Here is a 26,754-nt window from a genome sequence, read left to right on the forward strand (position 1 = left end):
TATAATGAGAGCACTATTGTAAAAAAAAAAAAAAAAAAGTTAATTGTTATGGTTTTGCAGACGTTAAGTGTTAGCTATCTGTTAATCAAAACATAAAACATTATTTACCCCGTTTATAGCTGCAAGGTGTTCGTTACACATTTTCCCTGTGTGTTAACATCAGTAATTATGTTAGTCGAATGTCTGACTTGACTCTTGTTAATGTATTTTGCCCCGCCCCGAACATATGATTCGAATATCAGTCGAATATCGGCAAGATTCGAAAATTCCAATTCGACTATTTCTTATCAGAAAGCAATGCAACTACCAAGTTCAAGGTAGGACGGACATCGTTAAGATAGTCTATGTGACAATCAGGGGTTTAACCAGGGGTTTGAACAGTTAGCCAAGGAGTAATCAGTCTAAATCTACATTTTTATTTAACCAAACTAAATAAGTTATGACCATAATAATTCGGAATTATTCAGAACACCTGAGAAGAGATGATGCTGACCTGGTGCACGTGCAACCAGGAAGAGATGAGATCTGGTGCACCTGATGCTTATTGTGTTTCCTCATAGCTGCTATTCAGTCTATACTGTTCAGAAACGGGTCTTCTTTTCACTGAGCACCAGGTGTTTGGAGTCCAGGCATGATGCGACATAGCATGAATGCAAAAAAAATGATAACCGGAAGGCCACAAGCTATTTGACATACAACTAGCCCTACACAGCCTGATATTTTCTTTCAATACCACTATAAGAAAAGTGTCTTGCAAACAACTTTGGAGAAAATATATAAAACGCAGCAGAAATCACCCACTTCCATCTAAATTTAGTAAAGTTTAGTCACACCTTTCACAGAGTGTTTGCTTTAAACTAAAAAAGACGCTATTTTTAGCTTTATATACATTGGTGGCCAAAATTCTTAGAACACTAGTATTTTCATCAGCATAAAAATGGTTTTAAGTCAGTTATTTCTATCTTATGTTCTAGTGTGTTAGCAGGAAACTGTGGCAATTTCTCCAAGATACTTCAAGACACCTACAGTACCTGCGAAGCTACCTGAAAAAACTATGCGCAAGTGCACCTAGGGAGAAAGCTGCTTTAAATGCAAAGGACGGTCACACCAAATGTTGATTTGATTTAGTTAATATGATAAATGATAAAGAAAATCTATTTATGTGATTATGTTTGACAGCATCCTCATTTTACAACATTTTTATACAAATGGCTAAAACACTTAAAAGTACTGTAGCTTTGAAGAAAGGCCTATAAAGCATCTTGGGAGACATTGCTCCAAATCTCCATCCTGTTACCTTAGAAACATAACCATTTACTGACACTCGATGAGAAGTGTGAGAGAGTGCATAGGAGAACAGTTATCCTCATTTAACCTGATTTCATGTCAGATATAGTTTCCTCCCCCATTTGTGTGTGTCCATAAATAAGTATTTGTGGTAGCATGTGTAGATGTTTTCACAGTGGGTGAGTCTAACAGCCTAACAGTATATGTGTGAGTAGAAAGAGAAAGACAAAGAAAAAAAAGTAAAACAATAATTGAGTCCAATTACACTATGTGCTCCTCAAGGAAACAGAAGGACATACACTACATTATACATTATTTGGGTTGCGACATTACTATCGGATCCAATATAACTGGCACAGCGTCTTTTAATTTAAATCATTATGAAAATCCTTTTTCAAACTGTGCTTTGTTTGTAAATGAATCCGCTGCAAGATGTAGTGAACAAAGGACCACATTCTTACTGAAACGGCCTGGAACTCTTTCCTAATGTTAGGCTCAAAAGGAAGGTGATGCAAAGACTGTTTTCCACAACTTTGCACTGTATAGCATTCTGTTGTCTTCAAAGCCATCTTTGTCGTTTGGTTTCTGCATAGACCTGCATTTGCCTCTCTCGTTATTTACACGACATGCATGAATCTGGGGTTGTGGGTGTTGGGCATCATCAGAAAAACTAAAATAATTAAAACAGTAAACAGCCAAAGGACGTAACTTAGAATGGGAGATGGATCGGTGTTTGAAAAGGTAAGAGAAAAGCCATAGATGAAGTCGCACAGACCCAGGCAGGTGCTGGTCATTAAAAAGGTAAATGCAAAAAATATGATGAGGCATATCTTGCTCTTGGCTTCACTCACCGTGTCTACACTAGACATAACAGTCGACACAACAAAGCAACCACTGCAAATCATTTCAACTTTGTGTCAGTAAGTCATAAATAGAACAAGGCATCAGTTTTACGTTGGGAATTGTAGTGTCGCAATGCACCGTGCCGCATCCAGTGTAGACGTCACGTCACTGATTATAATCTCTATAATATATTTCTATGTTTCAATTGATGCAGGTGTTATTTCCCCAGTAGTTTTTTTATATAATGTTTAGTGAAATTATTTGGTAGTCTCAGGTGGGGTGGGGATTCAAGAAAGAGGAAGGGTGGTAGATTTTTTATAGGCTTAAACGGGGTGCGCAACCAAAAAGTTTGAGAACCACTGCCATATAGGCAGTCACACATGACACAAAAAACTTAATTATGATGCTAAGAAGCATCCTGTATTCTTGTATACTTGATATCACAAAGCAGGATGTCAGTGTTTTGTGTGCAATTGAGCAGATGAATAGGAGAAATGGAACCCACAGCTTGCTGCTAATATCAATAGCAGCGTTTGTGAGTGTTCACAGTGTGTTTTGTGAAGGTCAAGGGTTTATGTGTTGTTTTCCTGTATCCTCCAAAATCTGTTTTTCCCCCTGTCACACTGAGCTGACAGAGGCTGGAAATAGCATCAGCCTCCATTCTTCACATCTAGCAGCTGATAACAAACATAATCATCAAGTTATTTTTTTCTTTCACTCACAGAAATTGTCATTTACTGCTGATCCCCATCTCCTCAGACAGATTTATTCTTTTGACAATGCAATGACTCTGCAAGTCAATAAGGACAGCAGACTGATTGTATTTGAGAACAGAGACGCCGCATAAATATTGAAATCTCAGTGGAAGCCAATTTGGGGTCACTGCACTGACTTGAAAATGGGCTCAAATGTTGTTAAAGTTTGTCTCACAACCTTTGGGGTTGTATGCCCTTCAGAATCGAAATGACAATGCCTTTTTAGATGAATGAACAGATAGATATTTAAATAGATAGAACTTGCCTGCAGATAGTGGAGTGATCGTTCCTTCATTTTGGGTTCTAGAGGAACCAATGCCTTTTCATATGCACCTCCACCTCCGCCTCCACGGGAAGATGGATAGACCTCTCTAGCCTGACTGACTGTCATGGCCGACCACGTGCTCCTTTTAAGAGAGTGTCCACTGTCTCCTGCCATGGCTATGTTGGTGCAAGCCAGGCACTCTCCTGGAGGTGGCCCCTTAGATTTCCTCAAGGTAAGCTCCTGGATGGCAGCATCCAGGGTCTCATGCCCGGTGGGATATCCACGTCCGCTTCTACCTGCACCGACCAGAAAGCTGCTGTCACTGTCCAGGTTGTCATCAGAACTCCACCATCCAGCTGTTTTGCTCCGGTGGCGGGAGCTTCGAGACTCGTGGCGGGAGTCTCCACTCTTGCTTCGTTCTCGGCTTTTGTTCCGACGGGCTGAACGAGACTGGTGCGTTCCTGAATAATGATGTCCACTGCTTTCCTCGCCACCACTGCGGTGCCCTTTATCTCTGTCCCGGTACTCTCCCCCACGGGCTCCATTAAACTCTCGTTTAGAAGGCGCCTCTAGGGAATGTGACTTGGCAAAGAGACGCTGGACAGAGTTCACCAGATGCCTTATACGACTCGGACTCTCACTGCGTTGTTCCCCACTGGCTGTGCGTTGGTACTGCAGGGTGTGGAAGCCATCTGGATGAAAGGGCAACTGTTTCTCGAAATGATCTAGAAGGTTTGGTGGGATACGGTGCATCTTTGCCCCATGACTATGCCCATGCCCTGCAGAGGATACACACTCTTCACAGGTGGAGTCATAGGGTTGTGGCTGACTGGGGTGTGACCGAGGGAAAGTGCCTCCACCAGATGGGACCATGGCCAATGGTTCAGGGGGGCCACCAGGCGGGTAGTAGGGGTGGTCATTGTGCCCCTGGTAGTGGTCGGGGTGGTGCATATAGTCCCGTGCAGTGTCACAGTCCTCAGGCATGCAGTAGCAAGGCCCAGAGGAGTGTTGCGACAAACTGCGACTCACCTGGTAGCCCTTCATGGCCGGGGCATGGTGGGCCGTCCGGGCCGAGAGGGGGCGCTGTGGGCGCGACAGGGTTGCGCCGGAGTCAACTATAGAGAGAGGGACAGAATTGAAATGAGACAGTTAAGCACATGTTTGTGTACAGTACAAACATCAGCATTATTCTCAAAACACAGTAAACTAACATGATCCTTGACTTTTCAGATATAAAAAGGATGGCACTGTTATTTATTTGATACAAGCATTTATGGAAGACAACTGAACTAAATTAAAAACACCAAGGTTGTATCAACACTTTTTGAGAACAACCTACCAATACATGGTTATTTTTTCAGAAAATTATATATTTTTTTCTTTTCAGGCATATGCTGTTCTGTATTCTAATATCAAACACAACCAGGCAGCTGACAATTAAGAACAAGCACACTCCAATCCGTCTGGCATAGTAGCGCTGCCATTGACCCTGAACACACAAGAGTGAGCAAATGCTGTGCAAAAATGACTTGCTATTTTCATTTGATTCACTCTAGGTTCTTTGTTGGAGTGAATCATTGTGTCACTATCTCTCAAAATCTGTTCAATTGGCAGAGCAGGGCCGCTTCTCTGCTAATTCAACCTTTAATCTAGTTCATGTTCATAACTGATAAATCTGCTTATTGTTTCACAACACAATCTATGCCCATTTTATGATCTCAATGATAAAATGGGCAAAAAGCCTGAAAGGAAACAGCAAAACGGAAAAAGGCTTGAGCTTGTCAGGTGGTTGCAGTTCATATGGGCCTGGTCTTTGAAGCAGGTGGTGTTTCCAAATGCAAGCTATTGCTGACAGATGTTGAGGTGATCATTAGATGGAGATTAGACTGTTACTTTTAATGAGCTAAATTTGCACAGCTAGCTTGATCCTTTGTGTCATGATCTCTGAGCTCGAAAAAGCAGAGCAGTGCTTACAGTGCTTACACTTCTTGTTAAATATCGAATACTGTAGATTGGAATGAGAGGTCATTATTTTCCCTGAATAAGTCACTTAAAATTTGTACCTCATGGAAATGAATGAACTTTGTTATTTCTATCCCATCCAAAATAAACTTGTCTTTGTTTTTCTCACATACCTTAAAAAAATTAGCTGCTGATTTTTGGACAGTGTATAAGGTCCTTTGAGAAAAGTCTGTGGTTGTGATATTGTATTTTCACACAGTTTTAGACTCTTCATTGAACAGGCTTCATTGACCAGTAAAGCATGTTTTTATTAAATACCATAATTAAAATGCTTGTTGTGATGTCTGAACCACCTTCATTATGGAAACTAATGTATATTATGTAAATTAAATCTAAAAGAGAGTAAAATCAAGTTAAACTTGAAAAGATTTTTGTTAAATGAAATTAAAACAAAGGCTATCATAACCGGGAATAACTCCAAAACTAAATAGGGTATTAAGGTTTTTTTTATTTTAGTTTTGCTTTCTGATGCATTGTGCATATGATATAAAACTTTAAACCTTTAAAACCACCTGCATTAAAAGTCAAAATGCCAATATTGACAAAATGCCAATTATCTTGTGCAAATTTTTGTTAAATTAAACATTTTTAAATAAAAGCAGATGCTGCAATAACTTTAAATATTAAATATAAACTAATGAATATCTAAGAACCTTTTATAAGCTAATGGATAATGATATATTTTAAACTAATGAGTGATAAACAAATAAAAAATAATTAGAAATAAAGACATAAAAACTAAATAAAAAAATTCAAAATATTATAAGTTGATTTATTTATTTTGATATCATTCAACTACTGCAGACTTCACATCCAACATATAAAGAAAAAAAAATAGTATTAATAATAATACAAATAAATAAGGAAAGTTGAATGATGGAAAATTTATGAATATTTTTACATTCATAAGTTTTGTTGATTTCTGAAGTGCACGTGTGTGTGTGTGTGTGTGTGTTAGGGCTGTCAACGAATATTCTAAATTCGAATATGTATTCGAATAGTTTTAAAAAAACGAATTTCGAAGGTGAAAATTAATATTCAAATAAAAAAAAAATGTGGAAAAAAAGGCCCGCGGTAGTAGAGGCGTGGTTTGTCTGCTTTGCGAGTGGGCGCGCTAGCGCGCCTGAGGGTTCAGGGACAGGTCACAGCCTCACAGGAGTCGCACTGTCTGGCACAGCATCACTGCCGAAAGTTGACGCGTCTTCATGGAAGATGGCAGCAAGTGCAGAGCCCAACTCGCAGCAGAGAAAGCGAGGTAAAATTGTTGACCCGCGAAACAAAGTTGTATGCAAGCTATTTAAGATACAGTTAGCATACCATTCCACTAGCAACATGAGGTCACATCTCAAAAATGTGCACCCAAATGAGCATGGCATAATGTGTGGAACTCATAGACTGTATAAAAACATGGACGTAGTGTCCGTGACGTGACCCGTAGACTCCTGAAGTGTGTTTTTGAAGCCTAAAGTGTGTAAAGCGGGCCGTCGCCATCTTGGCAGCGCGTCACCGTGCGACTCTCCCGGACAATCAAAAATGGGCAAAAAGGCGGGAGCTAGTTGCTGTAGCCACACCCACCTAGCACGATGGCAGTGCCAGCAGCGGCAATCCACCTGTCACTCAAGTGGCTACGCCCTTAATTATGCAGAACTTTAAGTCTTAATATAATTTAAACGGATGAGTTATAAAAAAATTCACCCCCCTCACAGTTGTCATGAAGGGCAAAATTAGCTATTAAGACCAAAATCATTTTTTGAACCAGGCTGTAAACATGTTTTTTCCTGCTGTAAAATTGGGCATTTTAACATGGGTAGTCTTTGGAACTGACTCCCTTTTGCAGCCAGCCTCAAGCGGCCAGTCGATGAATTGCAGTTTTAGTCACTTCCTTATTGGCCTTACGAGAGAGAGCGGGAGGTTGGCGCTCGGTGGAACTCCAGCTAAACATTCACGTCTTGACACTTAACGTTACTTTGCATCGCCCGCCGCAAGCTCTTTGTCTGCAACACGACAAGAGGCCATAACGGATAAAATAATTTCGTTCATTTGTAAGGACATGAGACCGATCAGTATCGCGGATGGGGCACGCTTCGGGGAGTTCTGTCAAGCAATGGATCCGAGGTTTGATTATTTATCGTTTCATGTCAAGGAAAAGTTCCATGTTTACCACAGCACAGCTCGCTCGGAGCATTCAATGTCAGTTCTATATGCTGTAAAACTTCAATTAATATTAATAATATTTGTTTCAATCACTGAATGAAGCCTTCTATTTTTGGGACAACAGTCGCGACCTTAAATTGCTTGCACAAAAATTTGTTTTTTCATTTAAACCATTATGCGCAGAGAACATGAGGGTGAGAGAGCGTGAGGTCTGCAGTCTTGGCCATTAGTTTATTTCCTTGTTTTTGTGTAGGTAATACGTTGTCATATATGTTTAAACTTAAATAGACTATCTATGCAAGTAGTTATGTCTCTTTGTATTATTTTAGCCTGTTATTGACGTAATGCGCGTCATTGACGACATGCGCAACCAGATGTTCGAATAGTTCGAATATTCGTGTATTTTTTTTAGGGAATATTCAAACGTCATTTTTGAGCAATTTTGACAGCCCTAGTGTGTGTGTGTACTTGTATTCTCTATGTTATGGTGATCAAATGTCCCCACAATGAGAGTAAATTTTGACCTTGTGTTAACCTTTTTTTCAATTCCTTATAAGGAAACAATTTTGTTTTGAAAATCTAAAAAAGCTGAAAGTTTTGTATGATGGGTTTAGGTGTAGGTTTAGGGTAAGAGCGTAGAAAATACAGTTTGTACAGTAGAAAAACATTATGGAATGTTCCCATAAAACATGGAAACCAGTGTGTGCTTGTGTGTGTGTATATGTGTGTGCGCGTGCGTGCGTGCATGTATGTGTGTGTGTGTGTGTGTGTGTGAAAAACTGAAAGAACAAACATTCACAATGTACATCAAATTGCATGGTGCTGTCACATCTCTCAGCATGAATAACAGAGTCTGGTGTCTTCCGTAATTTAGTAGAGTCTTCCAACAATCAATGTCACTCAACACCACTTCAGGTGCCAGCTGGACCCCGTTTGCCTCTCGTGGCATCATCATACCATCTCCTCCCTGAACCTGAGATGAAAATGGAGATGAAAACAAAAGAGGGCATGAAACTCATCCCATCATTTCCATTCTCCCTCTCCTCACCAGCTCAGAGTCTCTCCAGACAATTTCTCTCTCTCCGTTTCTCCATCGTTCTGACCTACTTCTTTCACTCTGGTTTATGTGGCTGCTGCCTGTCTGTCTGTTTCATTGCCAGCTGCTTGAAAGCCAATATAAGTCTCTTTATTTGTTTCTCTTTTATCTGTATGCGTCTCTCTATCCCTGTCTCCCTCACAGCCTTACCTATATACAACAAGCAAAGGCCAGCCATAAGGAGCATTTAAAAAACCCTACATTCACGTATACACACCACTACACACTAAAACACTTTTTTACTTAAAAAATACAAGATACAAGAACCTTTCTAAACAGAGCATGGCACTATGAGTTTGATTAATAGGAAAAGCAAGAACTTAAAAAAGGGGTCTGCCAAATGCAAGCATTTAATGAAAATGTATAATATCAGTAAGTGCTGGATATTTAATTGTGCATTCATGTTTTCTCTGTTTATTACATTGTGATTACCTTAGATATTTAATCTACTTACTTGTAAGTGCCTCAAACAACACCCTGGATATCTTTTTAAAGACTGCAATTATGATTTTGGCCACATTTTTGGTGCACAGTATGCATCAGGTATAATCATTTGACATATGGTCATTTGAGACTAAAGGCTAAAACTTATTTAAATGCAGGTGTAACTGACTATCTACAAAATCTTTTTGATTTAGTTTTGTATCCTCCAGTAGGCAAAGGTAAGTGTTTTCCTTCTCATGTGGTCAGTTGTAATAGCATCAGTGTGTGTGCTAACGGACTTGAGGGCTGCCAGGCCAGAAAAAAATGGACACAGTTTGTTTTCTGGCTTCAGTATTAAGCAACCAGAGATAAATCCTTCAAAGCCAAAATACAGTTTATGGGTCAACAGTGATTAAAATAATGACAATAATATCAGTCAGAAGCACGTCGCTATGGGCCTTTATTACAAATACAGTGGAGATTCCAAATTCTGCCGTCAGTGTTGGTGAATACCAATTAAATTGAACTGAATTCAGCGCAGAGACAATGCTAGTGATGTACGACTTCCACACAACTAAGTAAGAATGCATTCACTGCCCTCCTAATAGCTCTGACAGTGACTTTTGCTAAATCAAGCATGGCAATACAAAAGAGCAGATACCACCCAGGCTTTTCCAGAATGTTATCTTCTTCTCATATAACCTTACGCACATTTGGTCCAAGCGATGGCCCCATTCAGCCCTACGAGCATGTAGAGATCTCTCTCGTTAAATATTTAGAATTGTTCAACAAGGCTTCGTTAATTTTCTGTAATTGGACTGGGAGGTTGTCATTACGGATGTGAGAACATTGCCAAGCTGATAGGAGAAAATTGGATTCACTTTAGGCCTATAAAACAGTAGAGAGAGAGAGAGAGAACAGGAGAGGGAAACATTGCAATGGTCATTATTTGCCCAGGAGGTATTTCTAAACAGTATAAGCTGTGCTCTAACATCCTTAAACCCTAATGACACACAAAGCAATGATTTCCACATGGAAACATGCTTTTCCCAAGCACAGCTGGATGAATGAATGAATCAATGGATGCAAAGGTATACATGTTTTCAGTCTGATAAAATTATGGTGCATTGCGTGTTAAGGATGTGAGAAATTCTCATATGACATCAATTCAATCAGTGATTAGTTGCAGTGAAATGTTATTCCAGCCCTTGGGTACAAATAAATAGATGCATGGCTGCATATCATGGCTCAGTCCTTCATAAATGCATGCATATTCTTTTCCTGTTACAGCTTTATATGGACTGCAAGCTTTTACATTTTGAATGAGATTTTATTTAGAAACGTGCTTTCATAACCTAGTTCTAGTTGCATATAGCTGGTTTTTAGAGCAAGAGCAAGTTATTGAAAAATGCAGAGAAGTACCACATAGATAGAAAGAGAATGACAAGGGATTAGAATAGCATTTGTTACACTTTTTGCTGCAAAGAAAACAGTCAGGATTGGATCAAAATGCGTATTGCGTATATAATGACTGAAGTCATTAATTCTGTGCACACAAAAATCCAGTTCTTGTATACTGTGTGTAGACTTAGTCAGACCATTACACACTATACTCCTCATACGTGAAGGGTTTTGATATGATTTCTTTCGAAATCCCCATCTCTCAAAGGGATAAGCTCTTGCCTCATCCCTTCCGCAGCCTGCTCTATCCTTCACCTCCAGCATGGAGAGATGGACACTAACAGATAAATGAGAATTCAGACCCTGAGGGCAGTATCTACATCTCCTGCATCTCCCACTCTTACGTCTCCCTCTCTACAGGTGAGGCTGGCAGCTCCTGAGAAGGAGAGACTTTGAGAACCTGTTCTTCCCATGAAGAGAGCCATCCAGAAGAGGCTACGGCTGTGAACGATCGAAATTAAGGCTCCAAAAGATGAAGGATTGAATCACATGACCTTTCTTGTTTCAACCAGAATGCAATAAAGGAAAGTTCAATACAAGTTAAGCGCCATATAGCATTTTTTTTTTTTGGTATAATAACCAAAAATAATGATAAAAATAATAATAATAATAATAAAAGCAAACACTGAGGTTTTAATAGCAGGAGTGTGAAGCTTATAATTTTATACAAGCAATTATAGTTGGTTATTTTTTTATTCGAGCTGTAAAGCAGCTTTAAACAATAATTTTACAGTCATGTTAGGGTTTTAGGTTTAGGACTGTGTAAATTGGATACAACTTCACACAGAAGAGCTTAAGAAGTTAATTTTAAAAGTAAAATGTTAACCCCATCTTTTGTTCACATCTTATGGCTATATAACTGAAACAGTGTGCAATGTTTATGGCCCTTTTTGCTTCTGTTCACAAGTTTGGGGTCATTATTCCATTTTACTTTATTAAAGTAATGAATACAGCAAGGACACGGACGTGTGCCTACTGTGCTGGAGTGAGGAGATGCAGGAGAATCCAATTGACATAACTTTATTGAACTGAACACCAGGAAAGCACACGTAGCACTGGGGTGAGAACAACAATACCGGACGGGCAGTGCTTAATTTGTAAATTGCGAGGTCCCGGAACAAAGCGGGGTAACGGATCCGACATGTGATTACAGGAGGGAGAGGCAAGCCGCCTCGCGAGTATTAGCCTATATGAGTTATTTTTCATAGTTTGTTGAGTTTAAGAAACCAAATACACACAATATGATGCCTGATGGTTGTTGACAAATAAAACAGTTTCATGGCTCTACTAAAATACAGGGGGGGGGGGGGGGGAAACTGCATCGTCAGTGTTTGTGTAGTATCAGACACGTGCAATTGACATTAGGCTATATGAAAAACAAGCTCAAATGGAGTCTTTGGCCGGTGAATGAGGAGATCTGTGTTTTCTCCACGTCTGAGGCAAGTGCAGCGCATTATATGCTATCATCGCCTTTTACAGGCTATATAACGTTTATTGTTGCTATATGGGCGATTAGTTTTTCTTGTTGTTTAGTAAACTTGGCCAATGTCTCATGATATAAACGATAAAGTGCTTATGCACAGGATATTCAAAACGTACAAAAGTATATTGGCTAGATGGCAAAAAACGTACTTATCCAATCTTCAAACACACAAAGACATTATCCTTTACAGACATAGTGTTTGAGTAAAGAAAATGCTGTACTATTCAAACAGTTATTTGTTTACCCTTGCTTTGCGAATAAGCGGAGATCTGTGTGCGCGCATCAATCTGAGTGGAGGTCGGGGACGTGACGAGGTTTTGCTTAGAGCTTGAGGATCCAATGGCGTAATGAAGTTTTACTGACAAGTTCATTTAAATACTTATCATTGGTTAAATATTTGTAAAACCCTCTGATTTAAAATAATAATAACAAATTATAATAAGAATTTTGGAAGAATTTTTTCACGGCACATATCAGTCTGCCATACGGAAACGCCACCCCTGGAGGAGGGGGATCCGGCACCTCCGAAATCGGATCCGGCACCTCATTTTGGCGGATCCCCCTCCTCCAGGGGTGGCGTTTCCGTCCGGATCCGGCTTGTTCCGGCACAAATTAAGCCCTGCGGATGGAAAACGAGGGGCAGAACACACTTTAAATACACTGAAACTGATGAGACACACCTGGGAAAACGGAACAGAATGGGGAACACCTAGAACAAATGATAACACAATCAGGACAGGAGCAGGAAGTAAGAAAATAAGGAAATAAACAAAACATGGAGCACGTGGGGGAAAGAAACAGACACAGACATGGGACAGGACGTGTCTGAGATGGGACGTGAAAAAGACGGTAGTCTGACATTATGTCCTCGCGCCACACAACATCCAGGGTCAAGCCTGCCAGCCACTACAGTGTTGGGCCTGATTCAGGAATGACCAGCAGACTTGTGGGAGACACGGCGCAGCTGGCGGGTTTGTCTTCAGAGCAGCTGGCGGGCTTGACAACACCGCAGTGAAGCATTTCCATGCCGCAGTCAAATCGTTAAAGAATTAAAAAAAAACAACATCACAGTTTCCATAAAAATATTATGCAACACAACTGTTTTCGACACTGATAATAATGATAAGAAAGATTTCTGGAGCACTGAATCAGTAGGCTATATTATAATAATTTCTAAAGGTTCATGTGGTACTGTAGACAGGATTAAAGTCTGTAAAAAAATTCAGCTTTGCCATCACCATAATAAATTACATTTTAATATATATTAAAATAGAAAAGTTATTTTAAATTGCAATAACTCCAAAAACATACAAAACAAATACTCCAAAAACACAGTCGATTTAGCTAAACCTGTACTTAACCCTAAATATTCCTTCAGTACAGGCAACGTAAACAGTTTCATCAAACCCTCTGGCAGATTTTACATCTAAAAATAGAAGAAAAAAAATAGTTATTTAATTTTAAAGAACTGATCCATCTTTTTAGCAGCTCCCCACCTCCTCTCCATCTTTCAGTGCCTCAAGTCATTGGCAGCCCGGTGCTCAATATAAGAGAGGATGGAGCAATTTATCAATCGTTCTCCAGACAGACTATCAAAGTGAGAAGAAAAGCAAAAAAAGGATTGCAAAGTGAACTTTTCTGCTTCTCTGAAGTCTTAACACCTCATCATTTCACATGACTAATTCTGTTCTCAATAAAATACAATATACAAACATATTCCTTATTTTTAGAGACATAAAGAAAAGAGGGGAATGGGTGAGCAAGTGCATACCCAACCCCCTTCAGTCCCTCACCCGGGGAGACAGAGAAAAAAGGCTTCCGAAGAAAAACAGGAAGAGCGGAGACATTGAAGGACAAAATGGAAGGTCAAAAACTAGGCTTAGAGAAAATGGAGGGAGAATACTGTGAAAAGATAAGGAAGGGATGAACAGGAACATGCATTGGTAATACCAGAGATACTGTAGATATCACTTATCAGCTGAGAAGTGTGGTTGTTACCAAACTAACGGCAGATAAATCAGGCGTTTCTGCTTATACTTATGAACATAATGAGGCTTCAAAGAGAAATAAATCACTATCAAAGCGTAAGACAAATAAAAGGAAAAAAAAGAAATGCATGTTAGTGTGCGTACGAAACTTTCGAATATCACGTGAGCGGCCCGTTTTACTCTCTTTGATCTATTAGTCTGTTCTAGAGATATGTTGAATATTCATACACACACAGCCCCTTTCATCCTCTCAGTCATTCTTTTCATTTCTATCTCTCTCTCACACACACTGTTATCCAGCCCAGAGAGTACAATAAGCCCAGGTACTCGTGTGTTAATGGGTGTTACACTCATTATTCATGTTACGGGCCCATGCACCATTAGTACTATGAGTGGGACAGAGGGTTGAGAGGGATTTAAACAGCTTTCTGCTCTTTTTACTGACTGCTTTACTGAGCAAACACTGGTTTAGCAGTGCTCGTATGAGGACGCTGAGCCACACCACCTATCTGAAAGTGGGGGATGGAATTGGACCATCTTATGCTATTCAAATTCATACCAAAGCCAGAGGAAGCATGTTCTTCTGCACACATGTTCTCAAGGACACCCAAAGCTTTGCGTTGCTAGGCTACACCATTAACTGGGTTATTTCATGTACAACAGAAATCATTTTCATAATGATTTCACATTGGTTATTGCCATTTAGATTGCCATTTAGATTGCCATTTGCTTCCTTTTGGTCAGGCTCAAGGAGGTTGCCCTTTCTGTGCAGAAAGCAGCCAACTGGCTTTGAAGTCATACTGAAGTACAATCACTAAGTTAGTAGAAAACTACCAAGACAGCATGAGTCATGAGATGGACGCTCATTGAATGTGAGATTGGACTTGTGTGTTGGATCAGTGTCTTCTGATCCATTCATGTTGGCGGTAGAGGAGGCTGAAATGGCAGGCAAGTGTTAGTCATTTTTTTGGAAAGTGGAAATGGTTGCTTTCTTATCATCTCTTGGAACCAAACTACAGTATAAAGACACAAACACACAGGTGTAAAAATAAGGCCTGCATAGCCGAAGTTAACAATTTTATTTTTAAAGACCCCATGAAATAGATTGAAGAGCAGTCTGTCTGTCTGTCTGTCTTTCTATCTGTCTATTTATCCATCCAAGAACACTGTAGCCGGAGCTACTTCTCTCTGTTTATGTCTATGTCGAATCACGCAGGTAATGGGCTACTTTGCAGCGGTACTGACCCAAACCAGTCACTTATAATAACAAAAAACAAGGTTTGGAAAATGGATTCATGGTGTACTCTTTTATTTTATCAATTTTGTAAATTTTGAACACAAAAAGGTTACGGACTGCAGCTTTAAATGGGTGCTACATAACAGAAAAGTAATGAGCATGTATTGCTATATTCAATATTAAGTATAAATGAAATATAATTGTATTTAAACCTATATCTATCTATCTATCTATCTATCTATCTATCTATCTATCTATCTATCTATCTATCTATCTATCTATCTATCTATCTATCTATCTATCTATCTATCTATCTATCTATGTGTGTGTGTGTGTGTGTGTGTGTGTGTGTGTTTTGTGATCAGAGAAACAACAAACAAGCTCTACTCTACACTGCTCAAAACTCACGTTTTAATCATCAGTGGCAAATCCTTTAAATATAAAAACGTACTTACAGACTGTGAGTCAGACTCTGGACACTGGCATTGTAGGCTACTCTTCCAGGAAACGTGAAATGTGCTGCACACATTTGATTTTTTTTTTTTAACTGTTCTGGAACAGAGTAGTATTTACAATTTAACCACTGATTTCTAATTGTGTCCTCTTTTGGAAGACCAAACAAGGTAGCTTCGCTTTCACAAGGAAACACACAGTGTGTCCATAACATGGCGTTGTGGCCACAACAGGAATAAAAGTTACTACTTCTTTCTTTGTGTGAACATTTGGCTGGCATAATGCAAATCTTCCCACATCATTATGTAGACATGTGGGGGCTTGTTACAATGAGTTGTTTTACATAGTAGTGGTTGACTCTTAACTTTTATAAAGATTATCTCTTTGGATTTGAGACTTTAGTCTTTGTAACTTTAGAGATCTTCTTTATGCACCAAGAGCTTGTAACACTCCATAGAGAAAGGAAAAACAAAATTGCATTATATGACAGCTTTAAAACTCTATTATTGTCCAAAAATCAGATATAGCACCGATATATATGGCTTCAAAGCTACAAATGTTTTATCTTTAATTCTCTCATACAGACAGAGACACAGATGAACATTAGTAGTTCAGAAATGCCAATAGTGTATAATTAATGAATAATTGCATTAAAATGATTGCCTCAATTTGCTTAAATGGCAGCCATACCAAATTACCAGAGCTTCAGCTTGGTTATGCCATCCAAATAAAAAGAAATTGCGACAACTGGTTTGGTTGGCTAATGACCAGCCTGACAGATGATCCTTGTAATCATTCTTGTTTATGTCAATCTGTTGTCTTCAGGCAGGGGACAACAAATATCTGACAGTTCAGATCTGTCACACTGTGTGAAGTACACTAAGATGATGCTGATGATGGCCACTTTCTCATCCTAACAGACTGTAGTTTCAATCTAGTGTGCTTTATGGACATGACAAACAACAAGCCATTTTTTATATGGCCACAGTGTTTGCAGCTTAACTGCTGAAATAAATAAACCCTTATGTCCAGTGTGAAGAGTGACAGTAAAAAGATGCATGGATAAACAGCTTTTAGTGGGCTGCATAGATGAGAAAGCGAGTAAAAAGCCATCAAGCATTTGTACATAACCATGATTGCAAACAGAGACACAGAGCAGAAGCAACAGGGTGTTTCACTGTGATCTAATTAGTAGACACAGACACACACACTCTGTTCATTCTGTGATAAGAGAATCACTGCAGCTAAACTGATGGGAGACAGACCACTGTATTACTGAGCTGACAAACTACAGATAAAGAACTAACCTAAACATTAGAATTATGCCAGACCCAGTTTACCAGAACACATTTACAAATGCAGATAAGACAAGTCCTTTACTCATGCAAACACGCATCAGGTTTCCAAAGTGTGATCGATTCATTGAATTCTCTTTTAGAAGACAAATCGACAAACCAATTTTTCTCCCTTTGCTCTGTGAAGGTTGTAAGTGCAGGCCCAATGTGTTATACTACAGCACTGTGTCATCGATCCTTTAATTTATTTGACCATCAACACAATATTGTAAATACCACTTTATTAAAAAAAAGCTGATGACACTTAAGTACAGAGATCAATTCTTACTATTAACTATTAGCTTATTAGCATGTCTATTATTACCATATTGACTGCTTTTTAGTGTTTATAAACCACATTATCTGCATGACCATATGCTGCATCCCTAATCCTACCCAATACCTAAAATCAGGAGTTTATTGAGGCAAATGTTGTAGTTAATGGTTTGTTAATGTAGAGAATTGGACCTTAAAAGTAACTGAGACCAAAGATGTATATTTCCTATTTTTCCATGCAACCTTTAAGAGCATCTCATTGAGAATGTTTTTTTTTTTTTGTGTGCAAAGTCCTGCATCTTATTCACAAACCACTCATGATCCAATTTAATAGCTTACATTTTTAATAAAGAAGTTACATTTTATACAATGTGCATAGAAAATTATTAGCTGGATTTGCAACAGGTGTAACCCCCCCCCCCCTTAATTTTAATGGTAATAAATGCAGACTGTTGTTCATTTAGATTGATGATTAAAGTCATCATTAGTTTCTAAAGATTCTAAACATTTGAAACAATTTGGTTGCATTTTATTACATTTTATGCACAGATACACTGTCAAAAAGTTTGGAGTCAGTACGATTTTTATTTTTATTTTTATTTTTAAAGAAGTCTTTTATTTAACAATGACGCATCATTGATCAAAACACACAGTAAAACCTGTATAAAATATTTCTATGTCAAGTCCTTGATAACAATAAGAGGCTTCTTTCAACATACATACATACATACATACATACATTCATACATACAGCGCCCTCCACTATTATTGGCACCCTTGATAAATAAAGGCGGTTTTGAAAATAAATCTGCGTTGTTTATCCGTTTGATCATTCAAAACATTCACAAAACTCTACAAATTCATCAAAGTAAGACAACTGAAAATGGGCATAAAATTTCATTGTAAAATAAATGTTTTTTTTTTTTTATAGTTCATGTTGGTCACAATTATTGGCACCCAATTACTGCAACATCCTTTTCCCAAGATAACAGCTCTGAGTTTTCTCCTATAATGCCTGAAGGGTTTGGAGAACACCTGACAAGAGATCAGAGACCAATCCTTCAAACAAAATCTCTTCAGATCATTCAGATTCACAGCTCCATGTTGGTGGTGCTCCTTTTCCGTTCCCCCACTCATTTTCTACAGGTTCAGGTCAGAGGACTGGGACAACTAGTGTAGAAGCTTCATTCTGTGCTTAGAGACCCATTTTTGTGTTGAATTTAATATTTAATTTGGATTATTGTCTTGATGGAAGATCCTACCACAGCCCATTATACGATTTCTAATGGAGGCGGTCAGGTTTAGATTTTTTTATGTTTTGGTATCTGATTTATTTATACCATGTATCTGAACATGACGTCCAAGACCTCCGGCAGTAAAACAGGCCCACAACATAAAAAATCCAGCAGTATATTTAACAGCAGTATGTTCAGTTTTCGTGTATGACAACTGAATATGCTTGAGTTTGTTTTTGGATGAGAAGGGAGAATTTTTCTCGAATCCATCCCGAACAACATGATGTAGGGGCTCTTTGACTTTTTTTTTGCCTTTCTGACCCCAAGTCTCAACTAATCTCTGCATTTCTCCAGCTGTGATCCTTGGAGAGTCTTCAGCCACTCAAACTCTGTTCCTCATTGTGCATAAGGATGATATAGACACATGTTCACTTCCAGGCAGATTTGTAACATCTTTAGTTGATTGGAACCCCTTAATTATTGCCCTGATGGTGGAAATGGGTATTTTCAATGCTTAGCTCTTTTCATACACCCACTTTCAATTTTGTGAAGCTCAACAATCTTTTTCTGCACATCAGTACTATATTCTTTGGTTTTGCTCCTTGTGATGGATGATAAGGGGTATTTGGCCTTTGTGTTCCTCATATTTATAATCCTGTGGAACAGGAAGTCATGACTGGCAATTTCATGCTCCTAGTCACCCTGGTGTGCTAAAAAAAATTGTAAATATCAATGGTAACATACTTCAGTGATATTTTATTCAAAATAATCTAGGGGTGGCAATGATTGTGGCCGACATGCATTGGATAAAAACAATTATTTCTTCATGAGATTTTCTGCCCACTTTCAACTGTTTCAATTTAAAGATTAGAATATACATTAAAGATATGTTAGAATTTTGTTAATTTTTTGAATGAAATAGCAAAAGGATAAACACTGCAGATTTATCTTTCCTTTGCTTATATTAACCAAGGGTGCCAATAATAGTGGAAGGCACTATATATATATATATATATATATATATATATATATATATATATATATATATATATATATATATATATATATATATATATATATATATATACATATATACATATATATATGAGACTTGCAGATGTGCTCTATTTTGAAACCCAGTCCATTCATTTTGATCTGGTTTAATAAATCTCCACCCATGTTCAACATATCATGATGTTCAGCTGTGCATGCATGCAGCTTAGAGAGAACAATGCTGGTGGTAAATGAGAAAATTAAGATTTAGGGACACATATTGTCTGAGGTGTGCAGAGCCCTCTAAGCCTCATGAAGAACTTCTTCCACATGACGGCATAAGAAATCCTGTTACAATCTGACAGTGGGAGTGATCACCGGTGGCAATATGCAAACACTAGAGTTTGGCATTATGAAACTTTTGGAAAGGCTGTGATTACTGAGCATCTATGAAACTATCATAACGACACAGACACATGTGGAAATGCATGCTAATGTCCACACCTGCACACATGGACACACACACACACACACACACACACACACACACACACACACACACACACACACACAGTCCTTTAACTGAACTAGGTCACTGCTTCTCTGCTACACTCAAGCAAGAATTTCTGCGTAATAGCTCCACATGCTCCACTTTTCCTCTCTTGTCCTTTTCCCCCATAATTTCCCCTTGTACACTCCCCCCCTACCCACACACACACATATACACAAACATGTAATAATCTACCTCAAGTGACTATAGTTGCCCATGTGAATGCTCTATTCTCGAGTTTCTGATGAAAGATTACAACATTATGCTCAGGAGTCAAAAGGATCAGTTCGCTCATGAATAAATAAACAGAACAGCTTCAGAGTATTTCTGGTTGGAGTTGGACTGATGGTCCTTCTTCATGTGGTCCATCATTCAAAAATAAATAAATTAATAAAAATGGGTACATCTGAAAGCACAGACACTAAAATATCTGAAACATCTAGCAACTAAAACAAGTATTTAAAATTAATGAATAAAAGTATTAAAAATACAAATTCTAAAGTTTTGAACTGTAGTGTTTGAATGAGCACTTTTTATGAATCTTTAGGTTTACAGAATGAATAATTTGACTTTAATATATTTAATCACTATATAATTAAACGTTCAAAGCATGTTCAAACACATTCATAAAAAAATACAGATTTTTAAAAAATAGAATAGTATATTGTAAATAATTCTTCACTTTACATTTCTCTCTGTCTCTCTCTCTCTATATATATATATACATTTGTTTGTGTGTGTATATATGTGTGTGTATATATATATATACTGTATATATATCTTGGACTTGCTCTATCATTTCATACAAACACAGCTGCTGCCATTTTAATACGATTGTTTGTAGGCTGTAGTGGATTATTAGAGAACTAACAAACTGGTAAGGTTTTTAAAAAAATAATTATTTTATTGCTTTAATTATTTTTGTGGTGAAATCTTGTGTATTAAGTGGTTTGACTGTATTATATTAAGTAAGAGATAATTTACATCCAGCTGGCTTCGCATCTGGGTCCTGGGCCCTGTCGGGGTTTATTCTGAGAGAACAAGCGGTTGGATTTACATTATCCCTTACTTAATATAATATACATACTATTTTAATGTTGTCAATAAACTTTATTCATACATATAAAAATGCACAAACTATGAATATTAATATGATCAGGTTGAAATAAAATGAGCAACAAAGGCTAAGGATCTTCTTTGCACTTTTTCTTGCTTTCTATATCCTGCAGCATCTCCATTTTGACTGCTCTTAATGAGTGGATATGAGATAGCAGGGATGTGCCATAATATATAACCATGAAAGGTGAGTAATCCTAAGAGACTTACTTATAACCACATCCAGTCCACAGGGACATCAAGCTCAGCTGTCACTCACTAACTAAAAAGCAGCTCTGAAGGGTAGATTACATGTAAACAGAGTTTCAATAATCAATCATGGAGTACGCTCAGTGAAAAGGATGCATTTATAGGCACATATGAGCTTGCATGTGAAGGGTGAAAGTGCTTAAGAGACAGGAACAGATAGAAGTGATTTAGCGGGTAAGTGTGAGTACGAGTGTGTGTGTGTTGTGATTGAGCTGTGCTGGCGCCACAGGGTCTGCTCTATGTTTAATGCCAGTGTCGCGCTGTGCCTGGCTCTTGTGTCTTATAGATCTGTGTGCCTAAGCAGGAGGAAGCTGTCAATCACAGAGTCAACACAGAAATGCTAAAGGCTTTTAAGCGTCACTAGCAGGGGTGTGAGAGACAGTAGTCGATCCTTCTCTTCTTCTCTGCTGGAGCTCAAATGGTAGAAGAAGGGAGAATGGGACAGAAAATAAGAGAAGGAGAAGATAAAAGGCTCAGAAGCAGACAGAGAGGAAAAGATTGGAAAGATGCCTCAAAAAATTACAGGAAGCTACAGGACCAGTTGACATCTGCTTCTACAAAACCGTCTTGTTGATGCTAGAGGTCAGAGGAGAATGGGCCGAATGATTCAAGCTGATAGAAGAGCAACTTTGACTGAAATAACCACTCGTTACAACCGAGGTATGCAGCAAAGCATTTGTGAAGCCACAACATGCACAACCTTGAGGCGGATGGGCTACAACAGCAGAAGATCCCACCGGGTACCACTCATCTCCACTACAAATAGGAAAAAGAGGCTAAAATTTGCACGAGCTCACCAAAATTGGACAGCTGAAGACTGGAAAAATGTTGCCTGGTCTGATGAGTCTCGATTTCTGTTGAGACATTCAGATGGTAGAGTCAGAATTTAGCGTAAACAGAATGAGAACATGGATCCATCATGCCTTGTTACCACTGTGCAGGCTGCTGGTGGTGGTGTAATGGTGTGGGGGATGTTTTCTTGGCACACTTTAGGCCCCTTAGTGCCAATTGGGCATTGTTTAAATGCCACGGCCTTCCTGAGCATTGTTTCTGACCATGTCCATCCCTTTAAGACCACCATGTACCCATCCTCTGATGGCTACTTCCAACAGGATAATGCACCGTCACAAAGCTCGAATCATTTCTAATTGGTTTCTTGAACATGACAATGAGTTCACTGTACTAAAATGGCCCCCACAGTCACCAGATCTCAACCCAATAGAGCATCTTTGGGATGAGGTGGAACGGGAGCTTCGTGCCCTGGATGTGCATCCCACAAATCTCCATCAACTGCAAGATGCTATCCTATCAATATGGTCCAACATTTCTAAAGAATGCTTTCAGCACCTTGTTGAATCAATGCCACGTAGAATTAAGGCAGTTTTGAAGGCGAAAGGGGGTCAAACACAGTATTAGTATGGTGTTCCTAATAATCATTTATATATATATATATATATATATATATATATATATATATATATGCTTGTGTAATATAATACCTGTATTAAACATTATGTATTAAACTTTGCAACGGTCACTTATCAATATTATTTAAAATAGCCTTTTGATATATATATATAGTAAATACATGCACCCAGAGTTGACTGCGTGATGATGTTGCAGAGCATTCCAAATGAACAAATTTTGACCCTGTTTATCAGATTAGAGTCTTATTGATATGAGAAAGTTGGTTTAACGATCGTAAATATCAGCATTAAAGACCAACTGCCTCGTGTCAACAAGATGTAACACATCTGAGGTGAATCTTAATAACTCGTTCTGTAAAAGGATGAGGCAAGAGGGAGGAAATGAAGAAGGTAAGAGCAGGATATATTTGGAAGAAACGCTGTGTCGGACCACAGGGCTGTTAGTTCTGCCTTTCACAGGGGAGTGAATTCTAATCAAACCAAACAGCTTGTCATCGCACACTCATCATAATCTAATTAAGTGCAATCTAAATAATGATGACATTAGCCTTCTGATTGCACAGGTATAAATGCTGAGAAACGCATCAGTCTCATGTCGTCATGGTGCTCTGCCATCATCCGTCTTGATTTGGAGTGACTGGCCATGACTGTTTTTTTCATTCTTTCTTGAATTAACCAGCAAAACTGCCTTTGCATAAATGGATCTATCTGTCTGTCTGTCCGTCTGTCTATCTATCAGTAGGATTTTTTTTTATGTTTTGAAAGAAATCTCTACAGTAAAAACAGTAGTATTTAAATATATATTTTTTAAAATTATAATATATTATGTTAAAATATATTATTATATATTATCAGAACTGTTTTCTATTATATATTTAACATTTTTATGTATTAAAAGCATTTACTTCAATTTTCAGTGTCACATTATCATTATATATCATTCTAATTATGCTGATTTGGTGTAATATGCTTTTGGGCTAATATAATTTAGAATAATATATATTATTCTATAGTCACCTCTGTAAACACATATGCACCACACTGAACCATGCGTACCTTAAGTGCTATGTAATACTATATAATTCTTAATTCAATCAGCTTTCCAACATGTCATGTCAATATTTCCCTGCCTCCATATTACATTACATTACATTACTAACATATGGCCAAATCTCCCATGGTAATGAATAAATTACCATACATGTGCCATCTTATTTACATGATCACCATAGCACTTCAAAGAAGGAAAGATGAAGGGAGCAGAAAATATAATACTATTACCAAGTTCAAAAAACTACCATGGTAGCTTTTTGTTGGTGAAAGCTTGTTATCCGAGTGCCTGCTCATGGTCCTGAGAAATGAGGGTGGGTTCTGATGCTTTAGTGGCTCTTTGAAGTCCTTTGAAGAACCTCATCTGTCAAGTGAATGGATTCTTTGCAATCTCCACAGCATCGATAACTCGCTAACAAGCCTGCTAATGTCAACTAGAGCTGCTCTTAATCCACAAAATCACAGAAATTGTTTTGATTTTCTTTTGATTACTGAAAAAATACACACTAATTATTATATAAGGACTAGTTCATTGGGTAGCTGATCAGTTATACACATCGCTGATCCTCATGCTCAGTTAGATAATGCGGAGCATTTACCCTTCAGAGAACATTCATTCATTTCATCACATTCACTTGCAGCTGAATAATGCTCATACTGTGTAGGACAATACAATAGACATAAAATGTTACATTTTGCCCACCCAAATGATTCCTCCAGTCATCTGAGTGAAGACCAATGAGATTGGCTCTTTCCATTGTTACAAGGTGAGGCCTTTCAAAAGTTTTGAATTGATTCAATTATACAGATAATTCGGCATTGTCGATAGTGCTCTGTTTTATAATAATACAGAGCATTGCACAAAAGAATATGTTTGAGACAGCATTTATTGCGCCACAATGTGAACAGTGCAATAATCCTTTGCTGCTTCCAAAATCTTTTCACGTTGATCTTTCGCTTCATAAAGAGCAGAGAATGAGCAAAACTGGGTTAGATCAGTGAGATGAGAATGTAGACTCAAAGACTATTCAAAAGTGAATGAGATCAGCACTCTACTGTCCATTAGGAAATTAGCTTTCAGGATAATGCCACAGAGCCTGAGGTAATACACATTAGTGTGAATAAAATTACTTTGTCTTCATAAGAGCTTAAAGTGATATCAGGCCATTTCTCTCTAAGACTCTACGTCTACAACTGCTTTATTATTAAGAATTATGGTTAATGGTGTTAGTCTGTGTATCATTGAATGATTTAATGCAGCGTTACTGTAAACTAAAACTTTTAGTAACTGAAGCTGAAATAAAATATAAATATTAGGAAAAGGAAAAGGAAAAGATGTAACAAAAACATTGTAAATAATGTAACTGAAAACTAAATTAAATAAGTTTGTTGAAGTAATATAATTAGAACTGAAACTAAAATTAATAACAATAATAACAATAATAATACAAATAAAAAAAGCACACAACAAAATGACTAAAACTTAATAATAATAATAATAATAATAATAATAATAATAATAATAATAATAATAATAATAATAATAATAATAATAAAAATTGCTACAACGGTAGATGGAGACAAGTGTTTTTTTTTTTATTCATTTTTTTATTTATTCATTCAAATATTTAAATCCAGGTATATTAAAGAATGAAACCAGTGGCTGTCTGAGCAAGTCACTTAATCATTCAACTAATTTATTAAAAAAAAGCCAAATCGATGGTTTGCTATTGGAACTTAAAAAAAAAAAAAAAATAGAAAAGAAAAAAAGAGAAAAACTCTAAAAATGTCTTTAATTAAAGTTATTCAATGTTAACTTCTTTATTAATTATTATTTATGAGCTACTATATTGCAAACCCAACGCTAAGCTTATTTTCAGTTAAAACAATGGAACAAATTGTGTTCTGTGATATTATTAGGAGAAATTATATTATGTTAGAAGAAAATCAATTAAGATGCCAGTCAAATAGAACACTATAAAAACCATAATGGTGACAAAACATTATATGTGAAACCCCTCCAGTTCCACTCACACTGCTCTAAACAGGATTCAAACCAACACTAACGTGCATTCGGGGGAGTGAGGTATACCTGCACAGCTCTCACTAGCTGGCCTCTGTTATATATGCAGTATTACCCTATAATGTATTTTTTTTTCATGCAATAAATTGTTACACATAGCCTATACATTTACATACATAAAATACATAATACATAGCCTGCATTGATTGCAGTAAAATCCCAAAATACACTATTATACTGTAAAAAAAATAAAAAAAAAAGAAAGAAAATAAATATTATTAAATACTTTTAAAGTTATCACGAAGTAAGAAAATAAAAAATTCCCTTGATCTTTTGACATATAAGAGGCTATTGTGCTACAGAATGTAGCTGTACAAGTGCTGTAAGTTTTGTAACTAAAAACTTTTTCATTAGTCTAAAAACAGCTCATATTGAAGTCGGTCTGCCAAAATGACAGGGTGTGGAATGTACCACTTTATGATATATTAGTGTGGATAAGCAACTCCTTTGTCTGTTAAGCCCCACCCACCAATTCAGGCACTTAGTACTTAAATGACAAGAGCAGCAAATGCAGATCTATGCAGAAACCAAAACTTTATTTGATAAACTTTATTTTTAATGAAGTGCCAGACCGTGCCAGTAAGAACTTGGTCCTTTGTTCATTCCATTTTAGCATAGATTCATTTACAAACAAGGCACAATTTCTCAGAAAGACTGAAACTAAAAGACTATGCTGTGCTGACTATATTGGATCTGACAGTAATATTGCACCACACAAGTGTGAGTAACTGTTTTCATTATGTGGTCATTATTGCTTTGTCTGTGCTTTCAGATCATTTAGTATTTATGTAGTTTTAACCTAAATCACAGCAGCGTTTATCTATAAAGAATGTAGGCTATCAAACATACATAACTGTTAGCCATTCATAAAAGTGGGCATTTACTTTATGTATTGAAACAGTGTTTCGATAAAGGGGGTCAAAACAGGACAAAAAATAGCCTATTACTAATAAATTATGTTTTTCTGATGTAAA

The 26,754-nt window shown here is 37.5% G+C and overlaps 1 protein-coding gene across 1 annotated transcript in view; it reads right to left on the bottom strand.

Annotated features, from left to right (window-relative positions):
• dlgap3 (discs, large (Drosophila) homolog-associated protein 3) overlaps positions 1-26,754 on the bottom strand; it is a 196,209-nt gene that overhangs the window by 20,707 nt on the left and 148,748 nt on the right. Inside the window, exon 3 of the mRNA XM_059556480.1 lies at positions 3,151-4,265. Within this exon, the coding sequence (XP_059412463.1) occupies positions 3,151-4,194 (1,044 nt within the window). The 5' untranslated portion in view covers positions 4,195-4,265. The remainder of the gene's footprint in view (positions 1-3,150; positions 4,266-26,754) is intronic.

Source organism: Carassius carassius, chromosome 8 (assembly GCF_963082965.1).
Source record: "Carassius carassius chromosome 8, fCarCar2.1, whole genome shotgun sequence".
In the NCBI taxonomy this organism is placed as follows: domain Eukaryota; kingdom Metazoa; phylum Chordata; class Actinopteri; order Cypriniformes; family Cyprinidae; genus Carassius; species Carassius carassius.